Raw genomic sequence first — 19,867 nt, 5'->3', positions numbered from 1 at the left:
TGTTTCTCCCCTGTCAATCATGAACCTGCAGAATTCGTGCTTCTAATTATTTTGTTAAGGACATCTCAGCTAATATCTATTGTTGGATTTTATCATATACATTCAGTCGGTTAACTAAATCAATAGTTTTTGTTTTTTCAAATTTGATATTGATTTTCTTTTTTTAAAAAATAACTTCTTAATAATTATTAATCAATTTTTTATTTATTTATATTTAATGGATTCAATTTGGTTAGGTCTTTCTTCGTCCATTTATTATTAGCCCTTGCTAATAATTAACATAGATAACTTGAAGGCTGCATAGTAAATGTATTAGTTAAACACTAGGCTTGTAGTTTGGTGGTGAGGGGCATTTGTGTCTCAGGGTGGTTCGAGAGTCATCCTTTCCCCTCCCAAAAATTTGCAATTGTTAAAAAAGAAAAGAAAACCAGTAAGTGTATTAGTTTCATGGTTTGTGAGTCAATGGAAAAGGCAAAAGAGAAGGAAAGAAAAAGAAAAAAACAAAAACAAGAAGAAATTGATATACTACAGTGAAAAGGATGACTAATTAAAGTCATTAACAAGAATTGCATGAGAAAAAGATCCAAGTGAGATGGGCACAACAAATAGCTCACCTATGGTTACAACTTCAAACAAATATATAAAAGAAAAGAAAAAAGAAAGTAAAAAAGAGACACACACACACACAAGGTCACACTTTCTAAATATCAAGTGGCAACTACCTATCCGAAAAAGAAGCTCATTTCACTTCTCTCTTGTTTCTACATTAGTTTCATTTTCAACCACCCTATGTAGAGTCACAGTCCCAAAATTAAAGAGAAACCTAATGGTATCATGTGTGATCATTAAAATCACCTCAACCACCTCCTGAGATCGCTGGTTGAAGAAGGTGAAATCTCACCACCAAGACTTTCCGTACAGCAAGATGAATAGTTAGATTGTTGTTCTAACCCGCCAAAATGTACACCACTGACACTCTTGAAACTTGGACTCCTTAATCCATGCCCATATCCCATTCCTACATTATAAGGATCTGGGACAGGAAAAGAAAGCCGCTTCTTCGCAGTTGCAGACCCGACTCGGTCTCTTTCCGGAGTTGATGGTCTTTGTCTCGGTGCACTTTGAGATCGTATTCTAGCTTTAGCAGACTCGGTTGCAGCCATGTAATTAGGCAATGTAGCAGTACTAGCATTACTGTTATTGCTACTCCCACTAGCACGTTGATGCGAGTTGCCTGTGTAGTGGTAATTGGACCTTAGGCTTGGTGTTTGAGATGGATTATAGATTCTGTCTTCTCTTATGCACCGCGGGCTTGCTGATCGGACTTGAACAGGTCTGGATTTCGATGGAGATGGTGTAACAGGAGAGTGATGATGAGGTGCAGTTTGATGGGCTCTATGGAGTGGAGAACTTGGCCTTTGACGCTGCTGGTGATATTGGCTATGATTTGTTCTTCTAAAATTGGGTGCTAAGTAAGAGTAAGGCTGGGAAGTGTCAATTTCTACAGTTTTAATAGGGTCTCTTTGATCAGTTGAAGCTCTTGCTCTGCTGCTATCCCATGGCTTTGTAGCTATCCAGCGGTCTAGCCATTGTGGTCTTTCCTGGAGCTCATCATCATTGCCTATTGATGGGCTCCTACGAGTCCTCCAAATCTTTGAAATGGGACATAGCAGAACTTGAACCAGTGAGCTCAAAAAATAAAACATGACAAGGAGAAAAAACAGAGGAGATAGAGAACATGAAAGAAATAAACCTGCTGAGACAAACCCTGGGATAAAGTCTTTTCACGCTTCATAGCAGCTTCTTTCCTGTGTTGCAACATGGCCTTAACTTCCTCAACCGTGTGCGCCCTTTCATCCCAATCATCTGCAATGCTACTTCCCTCTCTTGACTGCCACAGACAGTAATTTGACGTCAGGGCAAGGACAAGGTATTCTAGAACGGCAAATCCTGTGTTTGGACAAATCAATTAATTAAGTTACCATTGATTTTCTATCTGAAATGTCTTGAAGATATCGCGACTCAATAACGCTATTGGTGTCGCTGAATGCAGATTTCCTGCTGCCTTCATGCGAAAGCCTTACTCGTTGATCAAGAACTCGAGCCTGGACTCTAACTAAAGCTTGCATGCAGCGCAGTGTCATCTTGGCTTGTTTTCTCACATTGTGTCCCCTTACTAAAGCTTGCAACTTTACTAGTCCTTTAAGCGCACGAAGTGCCCTCCTTGCCTTCAACAAACAGAAACAGGCTCATGATTATAATTAAAGACAACACATCTTCCAAATTAGTATATTAATGATTATTCAAAAACTCTCCTTCCAACATTTTGTAATACAAGAAATAAAATCTGAGACATACCAGGTATCCTCTAAAAGCGGTTTGAATAACAATAGCAGCATAGTGTTCTCTGGCGTGATAAGTAGGCCTGGTGAGCCGAGCTGCTTCTGCTGCTGCCTGGGATGCAGTGGCGTGCTTCTGGTCAACTGCCGCATTTGACACATGGTCTGTCGATATAACACCACCGGTAGCCTTGTCAGTAGCTGCCTTGGAAGGGGCTTGCTGTATTACCGGTTCTTGAACCGAGGGTTTTCTAAATAACCATCTTCTCTTCTCTCTTTTCTGCATAAAACCCCACAAAAGAACAAGAAGAAAGGACATTAACATTGTACCAAAACAGATCAAAGATACATAAACTGAGGCAAAAAAAATATAAAAATGAAGGAAAAACCTTTTCTTCGTCTTCTTCTTGGTCATGGTCCTCTCTTCTCCTGCTACTTCTCTTGTCAGCGTCTTTAGTAGGAGATCTAAAAGCTCTTTTCACAGCGGTCAACCATGAACTACCTCCCTTCTTCCCCATCAAAAACAGATAAGGTCGCACCAAGCTGCATTTACAGCGACAAATCAAGGAAGTCTCAAGCAAAAGAATAAGATAGAGATGGGGTCTTCAGTATTCTTGAAACTTGAACTCGGAGAGAAAGATAGATAGATAGAATAGAAGAGCGCCCAGACCACGTTCTTTAACTGTACGACAGGGTGTGAATAAAATTTTAAAATAGAATGTAAAAATTGAAACAGTAGGTACAGCTAAAGAGTTGAATTAAATAATTAAATTAGATAATCTATAAGCTGGATACGATATGCTATAATTGGGGTTTTTTTTTTTTTTTTCGGGACTGGAGGACAGTGATGATAGTGTCAGGCAGTCAATATTTTTTAAGCAAGCTAACAAATTTAAGAAAGAAAGAAACAGTATAGTATTTGAAGCAGAAAGAAAGGTGAAGGCAAGAAACAGAGAGGGTATGGTATCGAGAAGAACATTGAAAGTTGGAAGGAAGGCATTACTGTGAGACACAGGGAGGGAGAGAAAGGCAAGTTGATAATGCCACAGCACAGCCACCAAAATGTACCGTCATTTTTTAATGGGGGGAAGATGAAGGCTCTTTTCTTCTCACTTTTTAATTTATTCAAAATGACCTTTCACCTCGCGTGCAGTCACGTGCAATAGCACTGAATCGAGAAATTACAGTGATAAGATGGTCGATGGACCACCGGATTCTTACTCAACTTCATCGCTCACGTGGTTTGTTTGATGAGGCAAAATATTATAAAAACAGTGCATGTTAATTAGTGGGAAAGAGCTCCAGTATGACCCTAATGCTTACCCCATTTATCGTATTGAACCCTCTTGTTTTCCTTCAGACAAAAATGACTCTAAATTGGTGTTTTCGAACATTCATTCTAATGTTTTCATTTTTAATATGTTGAATAAATGATACAGCTTATTTAATATATTAATATGCAAACTGTTGCTGTTGCATTTTCCTCAAATAAATAGAAATATTATATGTAATACTAAATTATGAATAAATATTTTGCAATATATATGTTTATCTTTTTAGGAGAAAGCTAGAATGTTGCTAACAAATAAGAGAACAAAAAAAGAAAAAGAATAGGAAGCGACCCATCAAGGAAAAAGAAAAAAATTGTTTTTATAGTTTTGATATACTAATTAGATATCATTAATTATTTTTACAAACGAGTAGATTGGATTGACACCATCTATTACAATACATAAAATTAAATGGATTACAAAGGATTTATGAACTAACTTATTACACGATTTATTTTAAATTATATCATAAACGGATCAATCTATTTATTGATATAAACTTTCTAAAACTCAACTTTCACCAAATTTTTTTCGTATTTGACAAATAAAATTAGCATGTTATGACAATTTTAACATTGCTATATAGCTCCTGCACTCTCTCCTCTTTTTTAAAAAATGAAACTTTTCCATATTCTATGTGGTTTCTATTCTATTAAAAGGATTCACTTCTTAAATAAAATTTAAAGCATTATTCTAAAAAGATTTAATTGAGAACATACATCAATACCACCTTCACTTTTCCTAAAAATGATGGAAAAAAATATTAAATAAGAAATCATGACCATTCAACCTTAAGGTAATTTACGACCAAGAGTGAAAATAATATGAGCAAAAGTGGAAATTTTCATTCTTCAATAATGGAATCCATCAATGCATGGCAAAGAATACAGTTTACTAAGACTAGACATGCAATTTGGCATTTTATTTAGTGGATAGGCTTAGTGTGTAATAATAATAATTAAAAAAATGATATGTATATATGAATGATTTATATTTTGATATTAGATTATTAACATATATTTTATTATTTAAAACTATTAAATATGTATCAATTATCCATCAATAACTTAAAAATAAATGTCATTTATTCTTTTAAAATTGCAGTAGGGTCAAACTAGCATTAGTTTTGCATTTATATTTGCTAAAAATTTCTAAAGAAATTATAGCGGTCTCTTATAGTTTAATTAAGATGTTGAGTTCTAATCTTGAGTTTACAACTGCATTAAAACTACCACCCGTAAGGGTTCTAAGCAGCACACTCTAAATTAATTATATTAGTTCAATGAAGCTAGAACATAAATTGATTAACGCTAACTCAAATTCACTATAAAAACAGTTTAATCAACTAAGCAATCAAATATAGAAGTTATAATCAACCTAACTGATATACAGATCAAATATGCACATACCAAAAAATTGAAGGAAATTATGAAATTCTCAAATACGGTGGAGATTGGGAATGCCAAGCAAATGAGAGAACCAAACTCTATTCTTTAAATAGCGTTGGTGCAAAATGAATAACCTCAGTTCAAAATGGGTAAATGTAGAGATAAAATTGACAATAATTCATCTTTTTAAACAATCTTAACTAACAAAAAAGAAAAAAAAGAATCCATAACAAAAAGCAATAGATTTCTCTTTGAAAGCACAGAACACAAAAAAAAAAAAAAAAAAACAGACATAATTTATCAATTAAACCTAAAAGAATTGTTGGCATAGTTACAGGCAACTTAGGATAAGAATAGATGGAGAAGACAAACTTAAGGAGCTGAGAGAGCATTAGTTGTTGCAATTAAAAACTGTGTCTTGTCTAACTTCTTTGAAGAGGGTTTTTGTCGTGGATCTTGTTCTTTTTTGGTATGTAATTCTTGGAAGAATTTATGGAATGTTCACCTTCAAAAATAAACTGTTCAATAAAGGGTTTTAAAATATAGAAAATAAGGTCACTTTTGTCTCAAAAGAAAATGAGGATCTAATATGACAATTGGGGTAAACATGAAGGGCATATTTAAGTATTTCCCCTTAATTAATTAATGCTTTAGCTCTGCTCTTTAAAATTTAAATTATCATGGCTAGAGTAAGACCAGTCAAAGCTCGTTTAGATTCCTTGATCACGAAAAACTTAAACCGGCTGAAACAATTAAACAAAGTATTTATGTTAATAATCATACCCTCAACCTCATATTATTATAAATTTATAACGACTGCCTGTTATTGTTTGCTTGTTTTCTTTTTCCTGTAGGACTTTGGACAGACAAATTGGTTACAGCAAAGATAACACCTTTCCTAGTTCTTACTCTTCAAAATCGAAGTCCTTTTCCTCACAAGCCAAGAATCTACTGAAAGTTCTGCAATAGTTTATTCAAGATAGTTTAGATAATGCATCATGTGAGAAATTTTTTTATTATTATTCTTAGTTGCAAGAATTATAAAATTTTTTACGGATGACAAATTACTCTAACACAGTTGCATATTTAAGATTAAAATTTGAAATTTCAATTAAATTAAAAGAAACTATTACCATCTCATTTACAAGTTTTTAGGTGATTATGTCTATTAAATATTTTATGATATATCAGTGTATATATATATTATATATATTAAAAAAAATCTTCAGTAAGCAGGTGAATTGAGGAAATAATCCGAAAGGCAAGGGAATAATGTATCAGCAGAGTTTCAATTTATGCTTCCAATGGAAAGTTGGAAGAAATCGAGAAGGTAGTGCAGTTCCAGGTGGTGTGGTCCCAAGGACTTTGAAGGCCAAGGGTCCAGTCCCAAGACAGAGTCTAAACACTTGCAGTGCATTTGCCTCCTTCTGAAAGAGATCGTACCTCTGTTCTTTTATTTCTGCAATACCCCATCAAAAAGCCTGTACATTTATAAAAGGACACTAGCTTGCACTTTCAAGATCTGGACCTGTATGTTTCAGATTCTAATTAAAATTATGTCATGTTAATTGCATTTTGAATTTTAGAATCCTCAAAATAACTTGGAGGCGCACCCAAGACACACACCCTCAGAAGTCTTTCCAAGGATGAGGTAAGGCCCATTAGTTTTCCTCCATCGAATTCTGAACTTCTGAACCATATATAACAAGAACAGAGTTAATTAAAAGGGGATGACTATATGAAAATGGAAGACACTGGCAATATTTCTTTTCCTACCAATTCTTAACTATCCCAAGCGCCTATAAAAGACATTTTAGATAGCAAATGTGTTAGGAATACTACATTAATTATTAAGAAGAGAATAGAGAAATTCTTAGGTAGCAAATGTGTCAGAGATACTACATTAATTATTTAAAAAAATAAAAAAAAATTACTTGTTTCGTCTATCACATTATCTATAGATAAATTAAATTAAATATTGACATATAATATTATTTATTAAGAATTGCATTTATGAATAAAAAAAAATTACTTTTACATTGATTGATTTATTTATTATTATTAACCATTTATGATTAAAACCAACTAATACAAATGAAATAACTAATAGATAATGGTCAAATATATATTTATATCTCTAAATTTTAGAATTTAGTCAGTTTTACTTTTTAATTTTTGTTTTAATCTAATAGATATATGAATTTATTATTTTGTGATAGTTTAACACTTTTGATATCTATTATTATTCAATACGCTCGAATGTATTATATAAAGGTGCTAAATTATTATCAAAAAAAAATTTAGATGCATATTACATTAAATTGAATGTTATAAGTATTTAAATATTAAAAAAGTAAAATTCATATGTCTATTAGATTAAATTGAAAGTTAAAATATTAAACTAACTCACTGATACAAGTTTATAAGCATAAATATGTACTTAACCAATAGATAACGCTATATATCATTATATAATTGAATTTATCTATTTCTAAAAAATTTATTAAAAAATATATAAATGTTAAAATCTAATAAGTTTAAGTGATTAATTTTAATTTTTGTTTAGTATTAATTGAATTGAAACTCAGTTCTATTAACAGTTGGCACTCAATAGATAATCATATACCTCTACTGCAGTCCTCAAAAACCTCATGGGTAGATCCTTTAGCATCATGCTAAGGCACCAAAAACGAATAATTAAGGAAAAGTCGCAGAAGCTTCACTGTTACCTCGGACGGAACAAAATTTCCTTCTTTCTTCAAGTTATGGAAGGTAACAGCGAATGTATAGACTATAGAACATTAAAGCCAGCACTAATTGTCATATATTTAATGTTAAAGCAAACATATAATGAGAGTGCATCAAGATAATGAAGTGAAGTACAAAGTTATCCATTATGATAAGAAAAGAAGGGATTCACAATGCCAACCCATTTTCAGATCCAAGCTCAACTTCTGCTTGACTATCAAAGCATTTTCAAGATCGTTATATTTGCAGATATTGGAGCAGCAAAATGAGTGATACCCAGACACATGTAACTTATTTTCAATACTTTCAACAAGGTTCGGAATTGAACATAATGTGCAACACCATAATCATGAGAAGAAATTTTCATTAGATTCCTTTGCCTGCAAGTCTGCAACAGCAATTGCTAATGATAAGTATTTCCAATGCATAGAATCTAATTAGCAATAACAGTTATCGCAGTTGTTTCATATGAAATGCTTTCACTTACCTACTCCTGCCAGTTAAGAACTTGAAATTAAATTTCTAAAATGTAGTCTTTTCAGCATTCACTCAAATTCTCTCTAATTTCGTTAATTAATCTCTAAGTCAATACTATAAAAGGCTGACACCTTATTCACAATAACTAAAGAGCAGTCTTAAGCACAATCAATAGGGTGCTAAATCCTGGCAGCCAATAAAGTTGAAGATTTCTGCTGCATAAAATTAAACCCTTAAACCATAACTTACCTTAGCTCGCAACCCATTAACAGAGAACACCAATCTGAGACCCAACAATGCTATGACAAATACAAGGATAAGAATTCCTTCCTTGCATGGTATGGAAAATATGTTCAAGAGTTCTTCAATTACAGTGAATAGGCGCTGTGTGTAGCTCTGAGCTCATTTTACCCCAAATTAAGCCCATAAGTGTGGAGTGCGGCTTGAATACTGAGATCCTCTTCAAGTGATGGCCCATTATCTCAAACGTTTAATGGGCCAGAATTCCCTAATGTCGACCGAGTCTATATAGTATTATTATGGTTAGTTGTTGTCTCTCCTTTTTTAGGAACTAAATAATTACTTATATTATTATTATTATTATTATTAAAAAGTCAAAAAGCTCTAAAAAGGACCATCCGTCCCATACTATTTGAGAACTTTAGCCAGATTCCAAATATATTGGGAGATTGGAATAGTCTTTGTTGGGTGAAACAACAATTTAAAAATTTAATAAATTTTCTTTTTCCTTTTGCCTGATTGGGTCCTAGTAATTAGTTTAGTCCTTATCCCCATCACTAATGAATGATAATTGGTTGGAAATTATATGGCCTATTTTGTAGCTATTCATATGACTTATAAGTGAGAACAAGAGGAAAACAAATAAAATATCTGAATGCTTGGGATGACAATATCCCGTTTACAATGTGGATTCAAAAGATTTTTTTTTTCTTAATAATTAAATCTCAAAAAGATTATACAATAGGTTTGATACGTAGTTTTCTTTTTCCACTTCCGTAATTTATAATTTTTTGCAATTTCAAATTACCAAAGCTAGTAGATGTTTTAAATTGTCATGAAAAATATAATAAATTAAAACAAATTACAAATTTGGTATTTTAAATTTTCTATTTTAGTGTCTAACTTTCTTTTGTTAAATTAAGTATTTTAACTTGTTAAAAATATTCAATATAATGTCTCTAGCCGGTTTTATAGATTAAAGTGCTTGTTTAAATTATTTTAAAGAGTAAATTGACTTAAATACCCTTCTTTAAGATAATATCATACTTCTTTTTATTTTTTTTTATTTTATCTATTTCCAACACTACTTTTTTTAAAATTTCATTTATTTCTCAAACATTAAAAAAATTATTCTAGTTTTCTTATTCATTCAAACAAAAATTTTAAGAAATTAAATGTCATTTACTTATTATTTTATTTTCATACATTTACCTTAAAAAATAAAAATAAAATATATGAAACCAAAGTTTCATGTTCGGTTTTGAATTAGAGACGTTAAAAATTATGAATCAATATTTTCATCTCAAAACAATAAGAGGAGAAAAGGAAAAGTATTAAGTGTTTTAAAAAAAATTAAAATAAAAAGATGATGAATACAATATTTTTTTAACAAATAAATAAAAATTAAAGAATTTAAGCCAACATTTTTTTTAGTGCTAAAAAAAGATTTAATAAAAATAAAGAAAATTAAGAAAAAGAGGAAAGAATAAATAGAAAAAATTGTAAGGTATGATGAATAAAAATATTTAGGCCATATATAAAATAAGTTAAATTATTACTTTAACCTATAAAACTTGTAAGAAACATCATTTTATATATATATATATATATATATATATATATATATAAATTAGTAGATTCACATATTTGATTGAAAAAAATAATAATTCAAACACTAAAATTAAAAAATTAAAAAGTTAAGATAGATAAATTTGTAATTATCCCTAATAAATTACAAGCTACAACTAAACCTTGTAATATAGCAGTCTGATATTCTACAACAGGCCACAAATACTCTAATAATTGTTTTCTCGATCGTCTTCAGTTTCTAAATTCTAAATTATAAAGAAAATGATGATATTCCATATATAATTGTTAAAAATATATTTAATTTTCAAAGAAATCAATTAATATTAGATAACTGATGAATTAAAATAGATTCGATATCTTGTTTTAAATTTTATTGTTTTATATAAGGGTTTTGTAATGGCACTCTACTATTATCATTTCATTTATTTGATTTATTTCTTATTGAAATAAAATATTTATTCCTTAATGCATGACAACAAAGAGGAGAGGAGAGAAGAAGAAATTTTAAAGAGAAAAAAAGAAAATTGAAGAGAAAAAAATTAAAATTTTTTATCCTTTTATTTTTAGTTACATAATAAATAATTAAAAGAGAAAAAATGTTATAAATTTGTTTGGATGTGTGAGAGAGAAGGGAATAATAATTTAATCTTTTATATGTTCCAAAAGATAATGTAATTAATTCTGCGTTTTGAACAACCATATAAAATGATAACTAATTTTCTATTTATTTATTCTTTTTTCTTTTAAATTATATATCTCAATCTATACATCTTGTAAGGGTAAGTTCCCATTGATTAGGGAATTGCATTATGATTTCAGAATGATTCCTAACAAATCAAACACTAATAATAAGAATCACTTATTTGTCTTCTAATTTTTATCCTAATTTTTCACGAAGTAAAACACCTCTAAAATTAAATATAGTTACCTTTAAGATTATTACGATTTTAGAAGAGAGAATCATTAAACAGTTAATAACTTTCGGAAAGGAATTTACTAATTAATTGGACATAGTAGGGTAAAGGGGTGTCTCCACTTCCAAATAAAAAGGTCATACTCTCTTGTTGTGTGGAACCGGTCGAAAAGAGCATTAATGTTTAAAACATAAAAAAAAAAAAATTGTAATAATAATGCAAAAGACACATATAAAGGTCCTTCGGAATATACATCTATGAAAAAATAAAATAAAATTAAAATTATCAAGAAAAGGATTAGTCTTTCCCAACTTTTAATCGCATCAAATATCCTTTGAGATTTGATTCTTCTGCCTTGTTTTTCAAAAAGATATGAGCTTCCAAAGCAAACTCTCTCTCTCTCTCTCTCTATCTCTCTCGACTCATCTACAAATTAGAATTATTGAATGTACTCGCAATTTTTATCAAAGATGTAACACCTTGCCAACATGGTCCTACCCCACCTCACCTAACTTGATTAATTTGCTAAAAATTTAGCTCTAATTATGCATTTAATTGTCCCAATTATGATAACTTGCTTTAGGAAAGTAATTAATCACTGGTCGATAGAAATGGAAGCTCTTCGGAATTTGATGAATTAGGTAACACCACCCATTTCCTTTTTTTTTTTTTTTTTTTTCGTTCAGACCATAATAGCTTCATTAACTAATTAATAATAGACTAAACAATTTTAAATAATTGTAATGCGTATGGACACATAATTAGTGGAGTTATAAGGCAAGATTATTGGAACAGGCATGGCATTAGCAAGTAAAATGCAAATGTAATTAGCAGGTGTAAATGGGATTTTGTCGGCACATCTTAATTGGGAATAGGGTTGACAATGGCTTTGTCGATCTTGACTTGAGAGGCTAATTAATGTTTATGATGGTGAGTAATTGCTTTGGCAAAAGGTTGGTTCCTTCTATTCTCCAGTCTAGTAGCCATATTTGAATATGCTTTCTAAATTTATATTTATTAGGGGTTGACTTTCTTCTAAAACAAAAAAAATAAACAAAAAAGAATAAAATTGCAGACACATAAATATGATTGAACTCGCTTTCTCTTTTCACAAACACACACACACTCTCTCTCTCTCTTTCCTTTTAATGGATTGGTGATGAGATGTCGTAGATAAATAGGCATGTAGGCCTTTTGTTGGAAACTTTTCTTGTATAAAGTTTGATAGGAATTGAAGGAGATATCAGATAAGCATATGGGGAGCCAAGTGAATTTCTTTTTCTGCAGTTGGGGTCTCTTCTTTTATTTCTTTTTTTCTTGAAAAACAAATCCTTTTTCTGCATAGTGAAAAGAATGTATATTCAAAGACATGGGATTCTTACAAAGTCGTACTTTTAAGCAATTTTTCCGAAGGATAATGATTATTATTTTATTTCACCTCGTAACCACAGCAAGCAGCCACAGTTAAACTCGAACTTTTCCTGTTCTTTTACTGTATGCTGGTCTTATCGCAGTTGTCCTAAAACACCTCAATAGATATGTTTTAAATATAGTTATAATTCAAACAAATTAAAATATCGAATAAATATTAATATGACCCTTTAACTTGTGAATCGACTAAGGGTTTACTTTAACACTAAAGATATTATAATAAACAAATTATAAAATTTATTATATCAAATGAAAACAATGAATTTGTATATATTAAGAAGGAATAACGTACCAGTCTTAGCTTTAATTAAGGATGTTAACGCATTAGTTAATCGAAATGATTAAATTAAAAATAGACGAAAACAATAGTAATGAGTTGAGAGATTGTATTGAGCCATTAACACTAAATTTGAAAGACATGCTAAGTTTGTAAAGCTAAGGGTCAATATTGCTTAAAGTAAATGATCACTACATTATGTAAATACTAGAACTCAGGAATTAAAAGCCTGAATCTCGTTGAATATAAGGCTAAAGAATCGATAAACTATAGATTTGATAAAACAAACAAAAAAAAACTCTGGGTTCGCTGTAGGTTGATTGATTGATTTACTGAGACTCTCTCAATGGTGGAAAAGTAGTCTGTAATATTCTTATTAATAAATGTATAATCACAGCATGCTGAAATGTCCTTTCCTTTTCACTTTTCTTCAACTCTCTGCAACGCCTGTATAACTATGTTGCTTTTTCACGGTCTCATTTTCTTTAATTAATTAACTAATCGTTTCTAACGATTTCCTAACTTCTAGTTATTAAATAAGTACGTGATTAACTTCTTTTATAATTAATCTTCATGATAGTCATGTGTTGAGAATTTGGATCGTGGATCTGAATTTCAGAAATGAATTTTTATGAGCTGTGAGTTATAAATTAATGGGATTTAGACTAAATTTTGCAAACCCACGTTAAAATCAAGTCTTGAATGTAAACATGCGGCACAACAAATATGATCTTTTCAATTTCAGCAAATTCAGAAGAATACATGCTTATGAACTTAAAAAGATTATGATGTTCAGTGGCTGAAATTAACAGTTCCAAAACTTAAAATAAATGAATGAGCTTAAAAATAATAATAAATAAAAAGATTATGATTATGATGACCGCATGGCAAAATCCTTAATCAGTTTTACATACAGTTAATGCAATTTTTTTAAGTAATTAAATAATAATTATTATTTTTAATAAAAACCTGTAAATTAATAAAAATTAAGAAAAGTAAATGTTCGAGACATTCTTATATTAGCATCAAACGACAGACAGTATGATAATGGGGACAGATTAAAGACAACTTGATTATGGTAACAGAAACTGATGCTTATATTATTAACAGTGCAAAAAAGATTTACATGAATTAGGAATCTAACTAAAAATGGTCCCATCCAAGTTGTGATTGTTAGGGGAAAGGTCCATTACTCCATTGACTAAGTAAATTTCCGTATAACATGACAGTCTAAGAAGATGCTCCAGTCCAGACTGTTTTCCATTTGTAATTATATTGACCAATCAGTAACCACATATCATTTCAGGAACATATATATTTCTTCGCTCCTCTAATATGCGGCAAATTTACACCTGCTTAATTAGTTCATTAGAAAATGATATTTCTGCTATTTCTTATACTTTTCATTTATTGCATAACACCTGTATTTTGCACTTTTTAGAATATTAAAAAATATTTTACTACCGGTAAAAATCATGCATGGCATATTTTAAGTTAATTATAAATATATATATATATATATATCAAAAATAATATTTAAAAGTGAAATATAAAAAAAAATTATCTTTTAAAATAAATTTCAGTCCATATTTAGATAGATATATATAAAATTTCAGTCCTTCATACCACTTAAAATTTGTAGGCCAGATTTCTTAAGCTAAGATGGCTGTGCTTAGAAAGTGGAAACAAGGGGTTAAATCAAGTTTGTAAATATATAAGATATATTGTCCAGCAGTAACTATACGTCTTCCTGGATCCTGTTCTGGCTTGGCTCGACAAAAGAGGATTTTGATTCTCTAATTGCTCGTGCTAATAGGAATTTTAACACGTTTTCAACTTTCATGCTGAAGAACTTTAACTTTCCCGTCAATTTCTTTTACTCATGTCGTGTGTCCAGAACCGCAAACCAAGTTCTTGATTCCCTTGCAAAAGCAACAGTTGACAGGTTAGAGATTTAATTTTAAGTCTTGATTCGACTCAACCTTGTTCCTTAACTCTAACTCTATTGTCACCCAATTAAACTAAAATCAACTATTCTTTCCCTTTCATTAAAAAAATAAAATTTGAACTCTTTTACGTCATTTCTTACATAACACTCATATTTACTGTCGAGTATTCCATTCAAATGTACGAATCTAACTTATATTAATTATAATAACACTCACGTGTTCACTTGATTGTAAATGTATCAATTTTAATTATCATATATTGGACATTAATCTGAATCAACCACAGACATTGCTGTTGTTATTGAATGTCCAAGTTTCGATAGTATTTCATGTCTTTTCCTTAAAATGATAAGAGATTCTTTTGGTCTGTAAGGAGAAGGTTGTTTTGCTTGAATACTTTCTTTTAAACAACAATGTTAATGATACAAATCTGTAACAGTGTTTATTTAGATTGAAAAAAAGATTATTATTATTATTATTTTTTTTTTTTTCATTTTTGAAACTTAGGAAGGCAATGGGACTATAGCAATAAGATGAGGATATAAAATAAATATAAAAATAACTTTTAAAATTACCTTTTGTTATCTTTTCTTTTTCACAATAGAAAACGTTTACATTTTTATTTTTCTCGACACAAAATAATAAGTTTATATCTCCCTAATCAAAATCATTTTTATAGTATTTCTATTTAAAATCTTATATTAAGAAAAGAAAAAAGTAAAGAATGTACGTCAAAAGTTGGTCTTTGTCTGATAGTCATTGGTCACTAAAAGTACGTATTCAAAAGCCTAATTAAAAGCCTTTGAGCTTTTTCGTATTTTAGCGGTTGGTGACATGGCCTAGAATCGCGGTAACCTCTGTTTTTTTTTTTTTTTTTTTGCCCTTTTTTCCCCTTTCGCTTCTTTTCTCTTCAGCTTTAAACAGCTGCATCATCTCTCTCTGTATTTTCCTTCCATGGAATAATTTATTTTACGACAGAATGGCATTGATTTCTCTCGTAAGATTAGTTTGGAGAGGAACATTGAGCCATAGACTTTTAGCAATTGATGTAAATTAATTCTCATAATCTTCTTTCCGTAACAAAGATGCAATTCTACTTAGAATACTTACTATATTAAGTAAACCCGCTTCCTTCTCAAATTTTGAAAAATACTTTTTCTTTTTAGGAGGAAAATGATGTTTATTGTTACAGTCCAAACTAGAGTTGAAAAAATTATATGGGCATTGAATTTACACTATTTGGGTAACCCATATAGATTTATTTACTGCTTATTAAATAATGTATTTCTTCCTTTTTTTTGTCATTTCCCACAATTTCCAAGTGTTTGTAGTTTGAACGAATTTCCTTTCTCTCTTTCCCTCCAGGAATTCTCTAACTACCAGGTCACCAAACGAATCTCAACTATAATACTTTCTCTTTTTCCTGTTAATAAAATACTTGTCTAATCTAGAGATATTTGCTTAGTCTTGATACAATATATCCGTTTTGTGCATCAAAACTAATTAATATTTAGCATATATTATGTATAAAATACTAATTAATTTTAGTGCATACAGTAAAACTAGTAAATTTTTTTTGTGAAAAGGCTTCACTTTTGGACCTTTTTGTCTCTCTTTTCAATTCCAGACTTGGTATATATATCGAAACAGTGTTAAGCAGCAAGAATCCATCTTTCTTTCCCTATATATGAAGTGTGTATATATATATATATAGCTAGTCGTATTTAGCCAAAAACCCATGACCCACAGTCTTTTCTGATAATATTGCATGGACCAATCGAACCACTGGTTCTTAGCTCCTCGCATAAACCGACAAACCATGTGACAACTCGAGTATAATTACACACATGACTAACTTGATCATCATCTATTAAAAGATAGAATTATTACTGCTGTTAGACACATATTATCATGCCAACCATAATATTATTGCTAGCTACCTAGCTAAAAATGTTTCTAGATAACAATTTATTGCGATTTAAGAACAAAAAAACAATAGACATATTGATTAAGTAAAAGATAATGGTTGACAATGCCACCCCATCTAAGAAAAACTCTTTACTTTATTTATGATATATATCACTTAATACTATCACATAATTAATTTAGTACTCCTGTAATAATACTCCTTTATGACTTTAACAACTATGATATGATTATAAAATGTAGGGTTTTAATCTATTATACACTAGATTTCGAAACGTGGCATAAGGGGTCAGACGATGAGGATGTTCGATTGGTGAAATTCCATAGCTCAATCTCATTGTTGTAATCTTGATGAGCTCCATGATATGCTGGCCTATTGGATGGTAGTGAGAATGATTGCCTTAGAGTTGGCACTTGGAGATCATGGTGGGGTTGATTGATGGGGTTGCAGTAGACCATGGTGGGGTCACTGAAGCAGGCCAATTGCCTTGAAGCTTCAGTTTGGCCATTTAGTTGAGATGCAACTAGACGATCAAGAGCTGCCCAGTTGGTTATGCCGGACTCCAATGGATAAAGTGATGAGTTATTGGCATCCATGGAGTTCAACTGGTTGGATACCGAACTTTCATTATTATTGATCATTGGTGGGTAAGCGTTTTGGCTACTGCTTGAGTTTGGGCTCTCTAGGCTTGGAAGTTTCATGAACTTGTCATGGTAGCTGCTGCCGCTGTTAATTGTTGTATCGATTGGCCTTAGAAATCTTACACAATTGTTTGCTTCGTTCTCTTCCTTGCATGTCCTACCCATGTATTCTTCAAGTATTTGACCTAGAGCTCCTTCATTGCAAGAATTGAATATTTGGGTCCTTGCCTCTGTAAAAAAGGACGATGAACTTAAAGGACTGTCTAGGGTTTTATGGTGATTTTTCTTCTTGAAGATGCGGCAGACTACCCATCCCTCTTCTTGTGCTGCCTCTCCCATAACATTGGAAACCTTTGACATAAAATACAATAATATTAAAATCAACTTAATCTTAATCTGAAACAGGAATAATAGGTGATGTTACTTTGCTTATTAAATATTCGGATTTATTAATGAACATCAAAGTAATTAAATGGCTTACATACATTAGTGTCGACAATGTTGTCGTCCAGTCTATATTCATGCATAATCCAATCAGATTTCTGGCCATGTGGGGCTCGACCTTTGTAGAAGACAAGCGTCTTTCTCATCCCAATGCGCCTACCATTGCTATATATCACCTTATCACGGCCAGTGGCCTTCCAAAACCCAGCAGCAGTTGCACGATTCGTGCGCGTTCCGGTTGGATATTTCTTGTCCTTATGGCTAAAGAAGTACCAGTCATTTTGAGGGGTGGTTCCTATTTTGCACTTCTCTGCAAAATACACAATTCCAAATTAGCATGGCATATGCATATATGTCGTCGCTACAATTTCTGCAAATATATACATATTTAAAACTCAGTGTAAGGTGAAGATCTCTCGGATAATTGAGATATAGGAAGAAAGAAAGAATTCATGGGCACCTTGTATATCCCACGGCTCTAGCTTATTAAGATCCACATCACGAATTACATCCAAATCGATCTTCTCATATGAAACCTTCTTTTTCAAATAGTAATACAAGAGCTCCTCTTCTGTAGGATGAAATCGAAAACCAGGAGGCACCTGCGATTGCCCGTTTACAGATATACTCATGTTTTCTGGCATTTATTATAGAGAGAGAGAGAGAGAGAGAGAGAGGGAGAGAGATATATAGAAGAAAATATAGAACGGGACGGGGTGATGATATAGTATACCAAAACGAGTATATGCATACTATATAAATATATATAAGTGGTGTAGGACATAAAACGCCAAAAGAATTAATACAGATGAGAAAAATTATAATTAGTTTTTTCATGTGTGTAGAGGAGACAAGCATATAGAAACAGAGTTGAAGTGGGGTTAGTTTTACTATACTAGTGAGAAGAGCCACCTACCTACAAAGATGGCGAGAGGGAATTCGTTTTTGGAAAATATTAAAAATGGGCCCCAAATATAAAGTAGGGTAGGAGATGTCCACATGGACATTGTTAGCAACAATAGAGAACAGCAGGCAAGCCTCCATCGCAATTGCGACCTTTGAGCTTAAAATCTCCATAGAAAAGCACCTCTTAAACAACCACAGAAGACCTCTCTAATTCTATTTCTGCAACCACCACAACAAGAATAAAGATAATGGAGGTGGGTCTCCCTTCTCCCTCTCCCCTCTTGTTTTGCTCGTGCAACCACCGCAACAAGAAAGAGATTATGGGGTCGGCATTGAGCTATCGTGGCCCTTCAGGAAAAGAGAACATAAAAATCCAAAAATTTATATATAAGAGGGAATAACCACTAGGAGTTTCTTTTATAAACCAAAAAGAATGTAATATAAATATCTTTATTTATCTTTTCTTTAAAAGAAAATATCTTTATTTATTTTATTCTAATTAACTTGGATTGTTCTTCTCTTTTTAAATGGGAACTCGAACTATTTTCATATATTTTAATGGTATTACACCTTTTGATAATTTTATTTAATTATTTAAAATTCTAAAATATAATATTTATATTTTTTATTTATTTTTAATATTATTTTTTGATAATTTTTAAAATTTTAAAATGAAATAAAAAACGTGGCAAGTCAAGTTTTTGTTTACTAAAAGTAATTAGTGAGTCAACAAAAACTTTATTATATTTAAATATAAAATATGTAAAAAAATTACACATATATAGCTTAGGAATAATTTTTATTCATGGGTTATATAGGATTAATATTTTTTATTATTTTTATATCAATATTTTTATTTTTGATTTAATTTAGGATACCAATAATTTTTTCGTGCTGACTTACACTTTAGTAATGTCAGCTCACTATTAACTTATCCTAATAAACATATGGTGCCTACCTTTAAAAAAAATTAATATACATCCCACGTGATTAATAGAATAAATTATTGAGAAATTCTTACTTAAACTTGATATATATACCACAACTAATATGAGAGTAATATGTATATATGAGTTTTACATTTTGATATTGGATAATAAACACATTCTTTATTTTTTAAAACTAGTGAATATATATTAATCATCTATTAATTTAGTATATAGGTGGGAATATACACCAAGCCTTATGCAATAGTTTTCTTTATTATTAGCGAGTTAGCATTGCTGATTAGACGAATTGGATACATTAGTAAAAATAAATTGGAA

The 19,867-nt window shown here is 30.9% G+C and overlaps 2 protein-coding genes across 2 annotated transcripts; both read right to left on the bottom strand.

Annotated features, from left to right (window-relative positions):
- Positions 1–503: 503 nt before the first annotated feature.
- Positions 504–3,417, bottom strand: LOC8266310 (protein IQ-DOMAIN 17). The gene is made up of 5 exons (XM_048380131.1): positions 2,729–3,417; positions 2,359–2,619; positions 1,983–2,228; positions 1,754–1,891; positions 504–1,652 (listed from the first exon to the last, which is right to left on the bottom strand). The coding sequence occupies exons 1-5, from the start codon at positions 2,855–2,857 to the stop codon at positions 852–854; spliced, it is 1,575 nt and encodes a 524-aa protein (XP_048236088.1). The 5' UTR covers positions 2,858–3,417; the 3' UTR covers positions 504–851.
- Positions 3,418–16,676: 13,259 nt separating this feature from the next.
- On the bottom strand, positions 16,677–18,435 carry LOC8266311 (NAC domain-containing protein 43). Its single transcript, XM_015725850.3, has 3 exons — positions 18,157–18,435; positions 17,738–18,006; positions 16,677–17,603 (listed from the first exon to the last, which is right to left on the bottom strand). Exons 1-3 carry the CDS (start codon positions 18,338–18,340, stop codon positions 16,866–16,868), a joined length of 1,191 nt encoding a protein of 396 aa, XP_015581336.2. The 5' UTR covers positions 18,341–18,435; the 3' UTR covers positions 16,677–16,865.
- Positions 18,436–19,867: the final 1,432 nt, after the last annotated feature.

This window comes from Ricinus communis, chromosome 1 (genome assembly GCF_019578655.1).
Source record: "Ricinus communis isolate WT05 ecotype wild-type chromosome 1, ASM1957865v1, whole genome shotgun sequence".
Taxonomy (NCBI): domain Eukaryota; kingdom Viridiplantae; phylum Streptophyta; class Magnoliopsida; order Malpighiales; family Euphorbiaceae; genus Ricinus; species Ricinus communis.
Note: the sequence above shows the minus strand (reverse complement) of the source record. Positions and strands in the feature narration are given on the sequence as shown.

Coding starts and splice junctions, on each gene's coding strand:
- LOC8266310 (XM_048380131.1), bottom strand. CDS start 2,857: ATGGGGAAGAAGGGAGGTAGTTCATGGTTGACCGCTGTGAAAAGAGCT. Junction 1,892..1,982: donor TTTCAGATAGAAAATCAATG/GTAACTTAATTA, acceptor TGTCTGTGGCAG/TCAAGAGAGGGAAGTAGCAT. Junction 1,653..1,753: donor CCCAGGGTTTGTCTCAGCAG/GTTTATTTCTTT, acceptor CCCATTTCAAAG/ATTTGGAGGACTCGTAGGAG.
- LOC8266311 (XM_015725850.3), bottom strand. CDS start 18,340: ATGCCAGAAAACATGAGTATATCTGTAAACGGGCAATCGCAGGTGCCT. Junction 18,007..18,156: donor AGAGCCGTGGGATATACAAG/GTGCCCATGAAT, acceptor TGTATTTTGCAG/AGAAGTGCAAAATAGGAACC. Junction 17,604..17,737: donor ACAACATTGTCGACACTAAT/GTATGTAAGCCA, acceptor TTTATGTCAAAG/GTTTCCAATGTTATGGGAGA.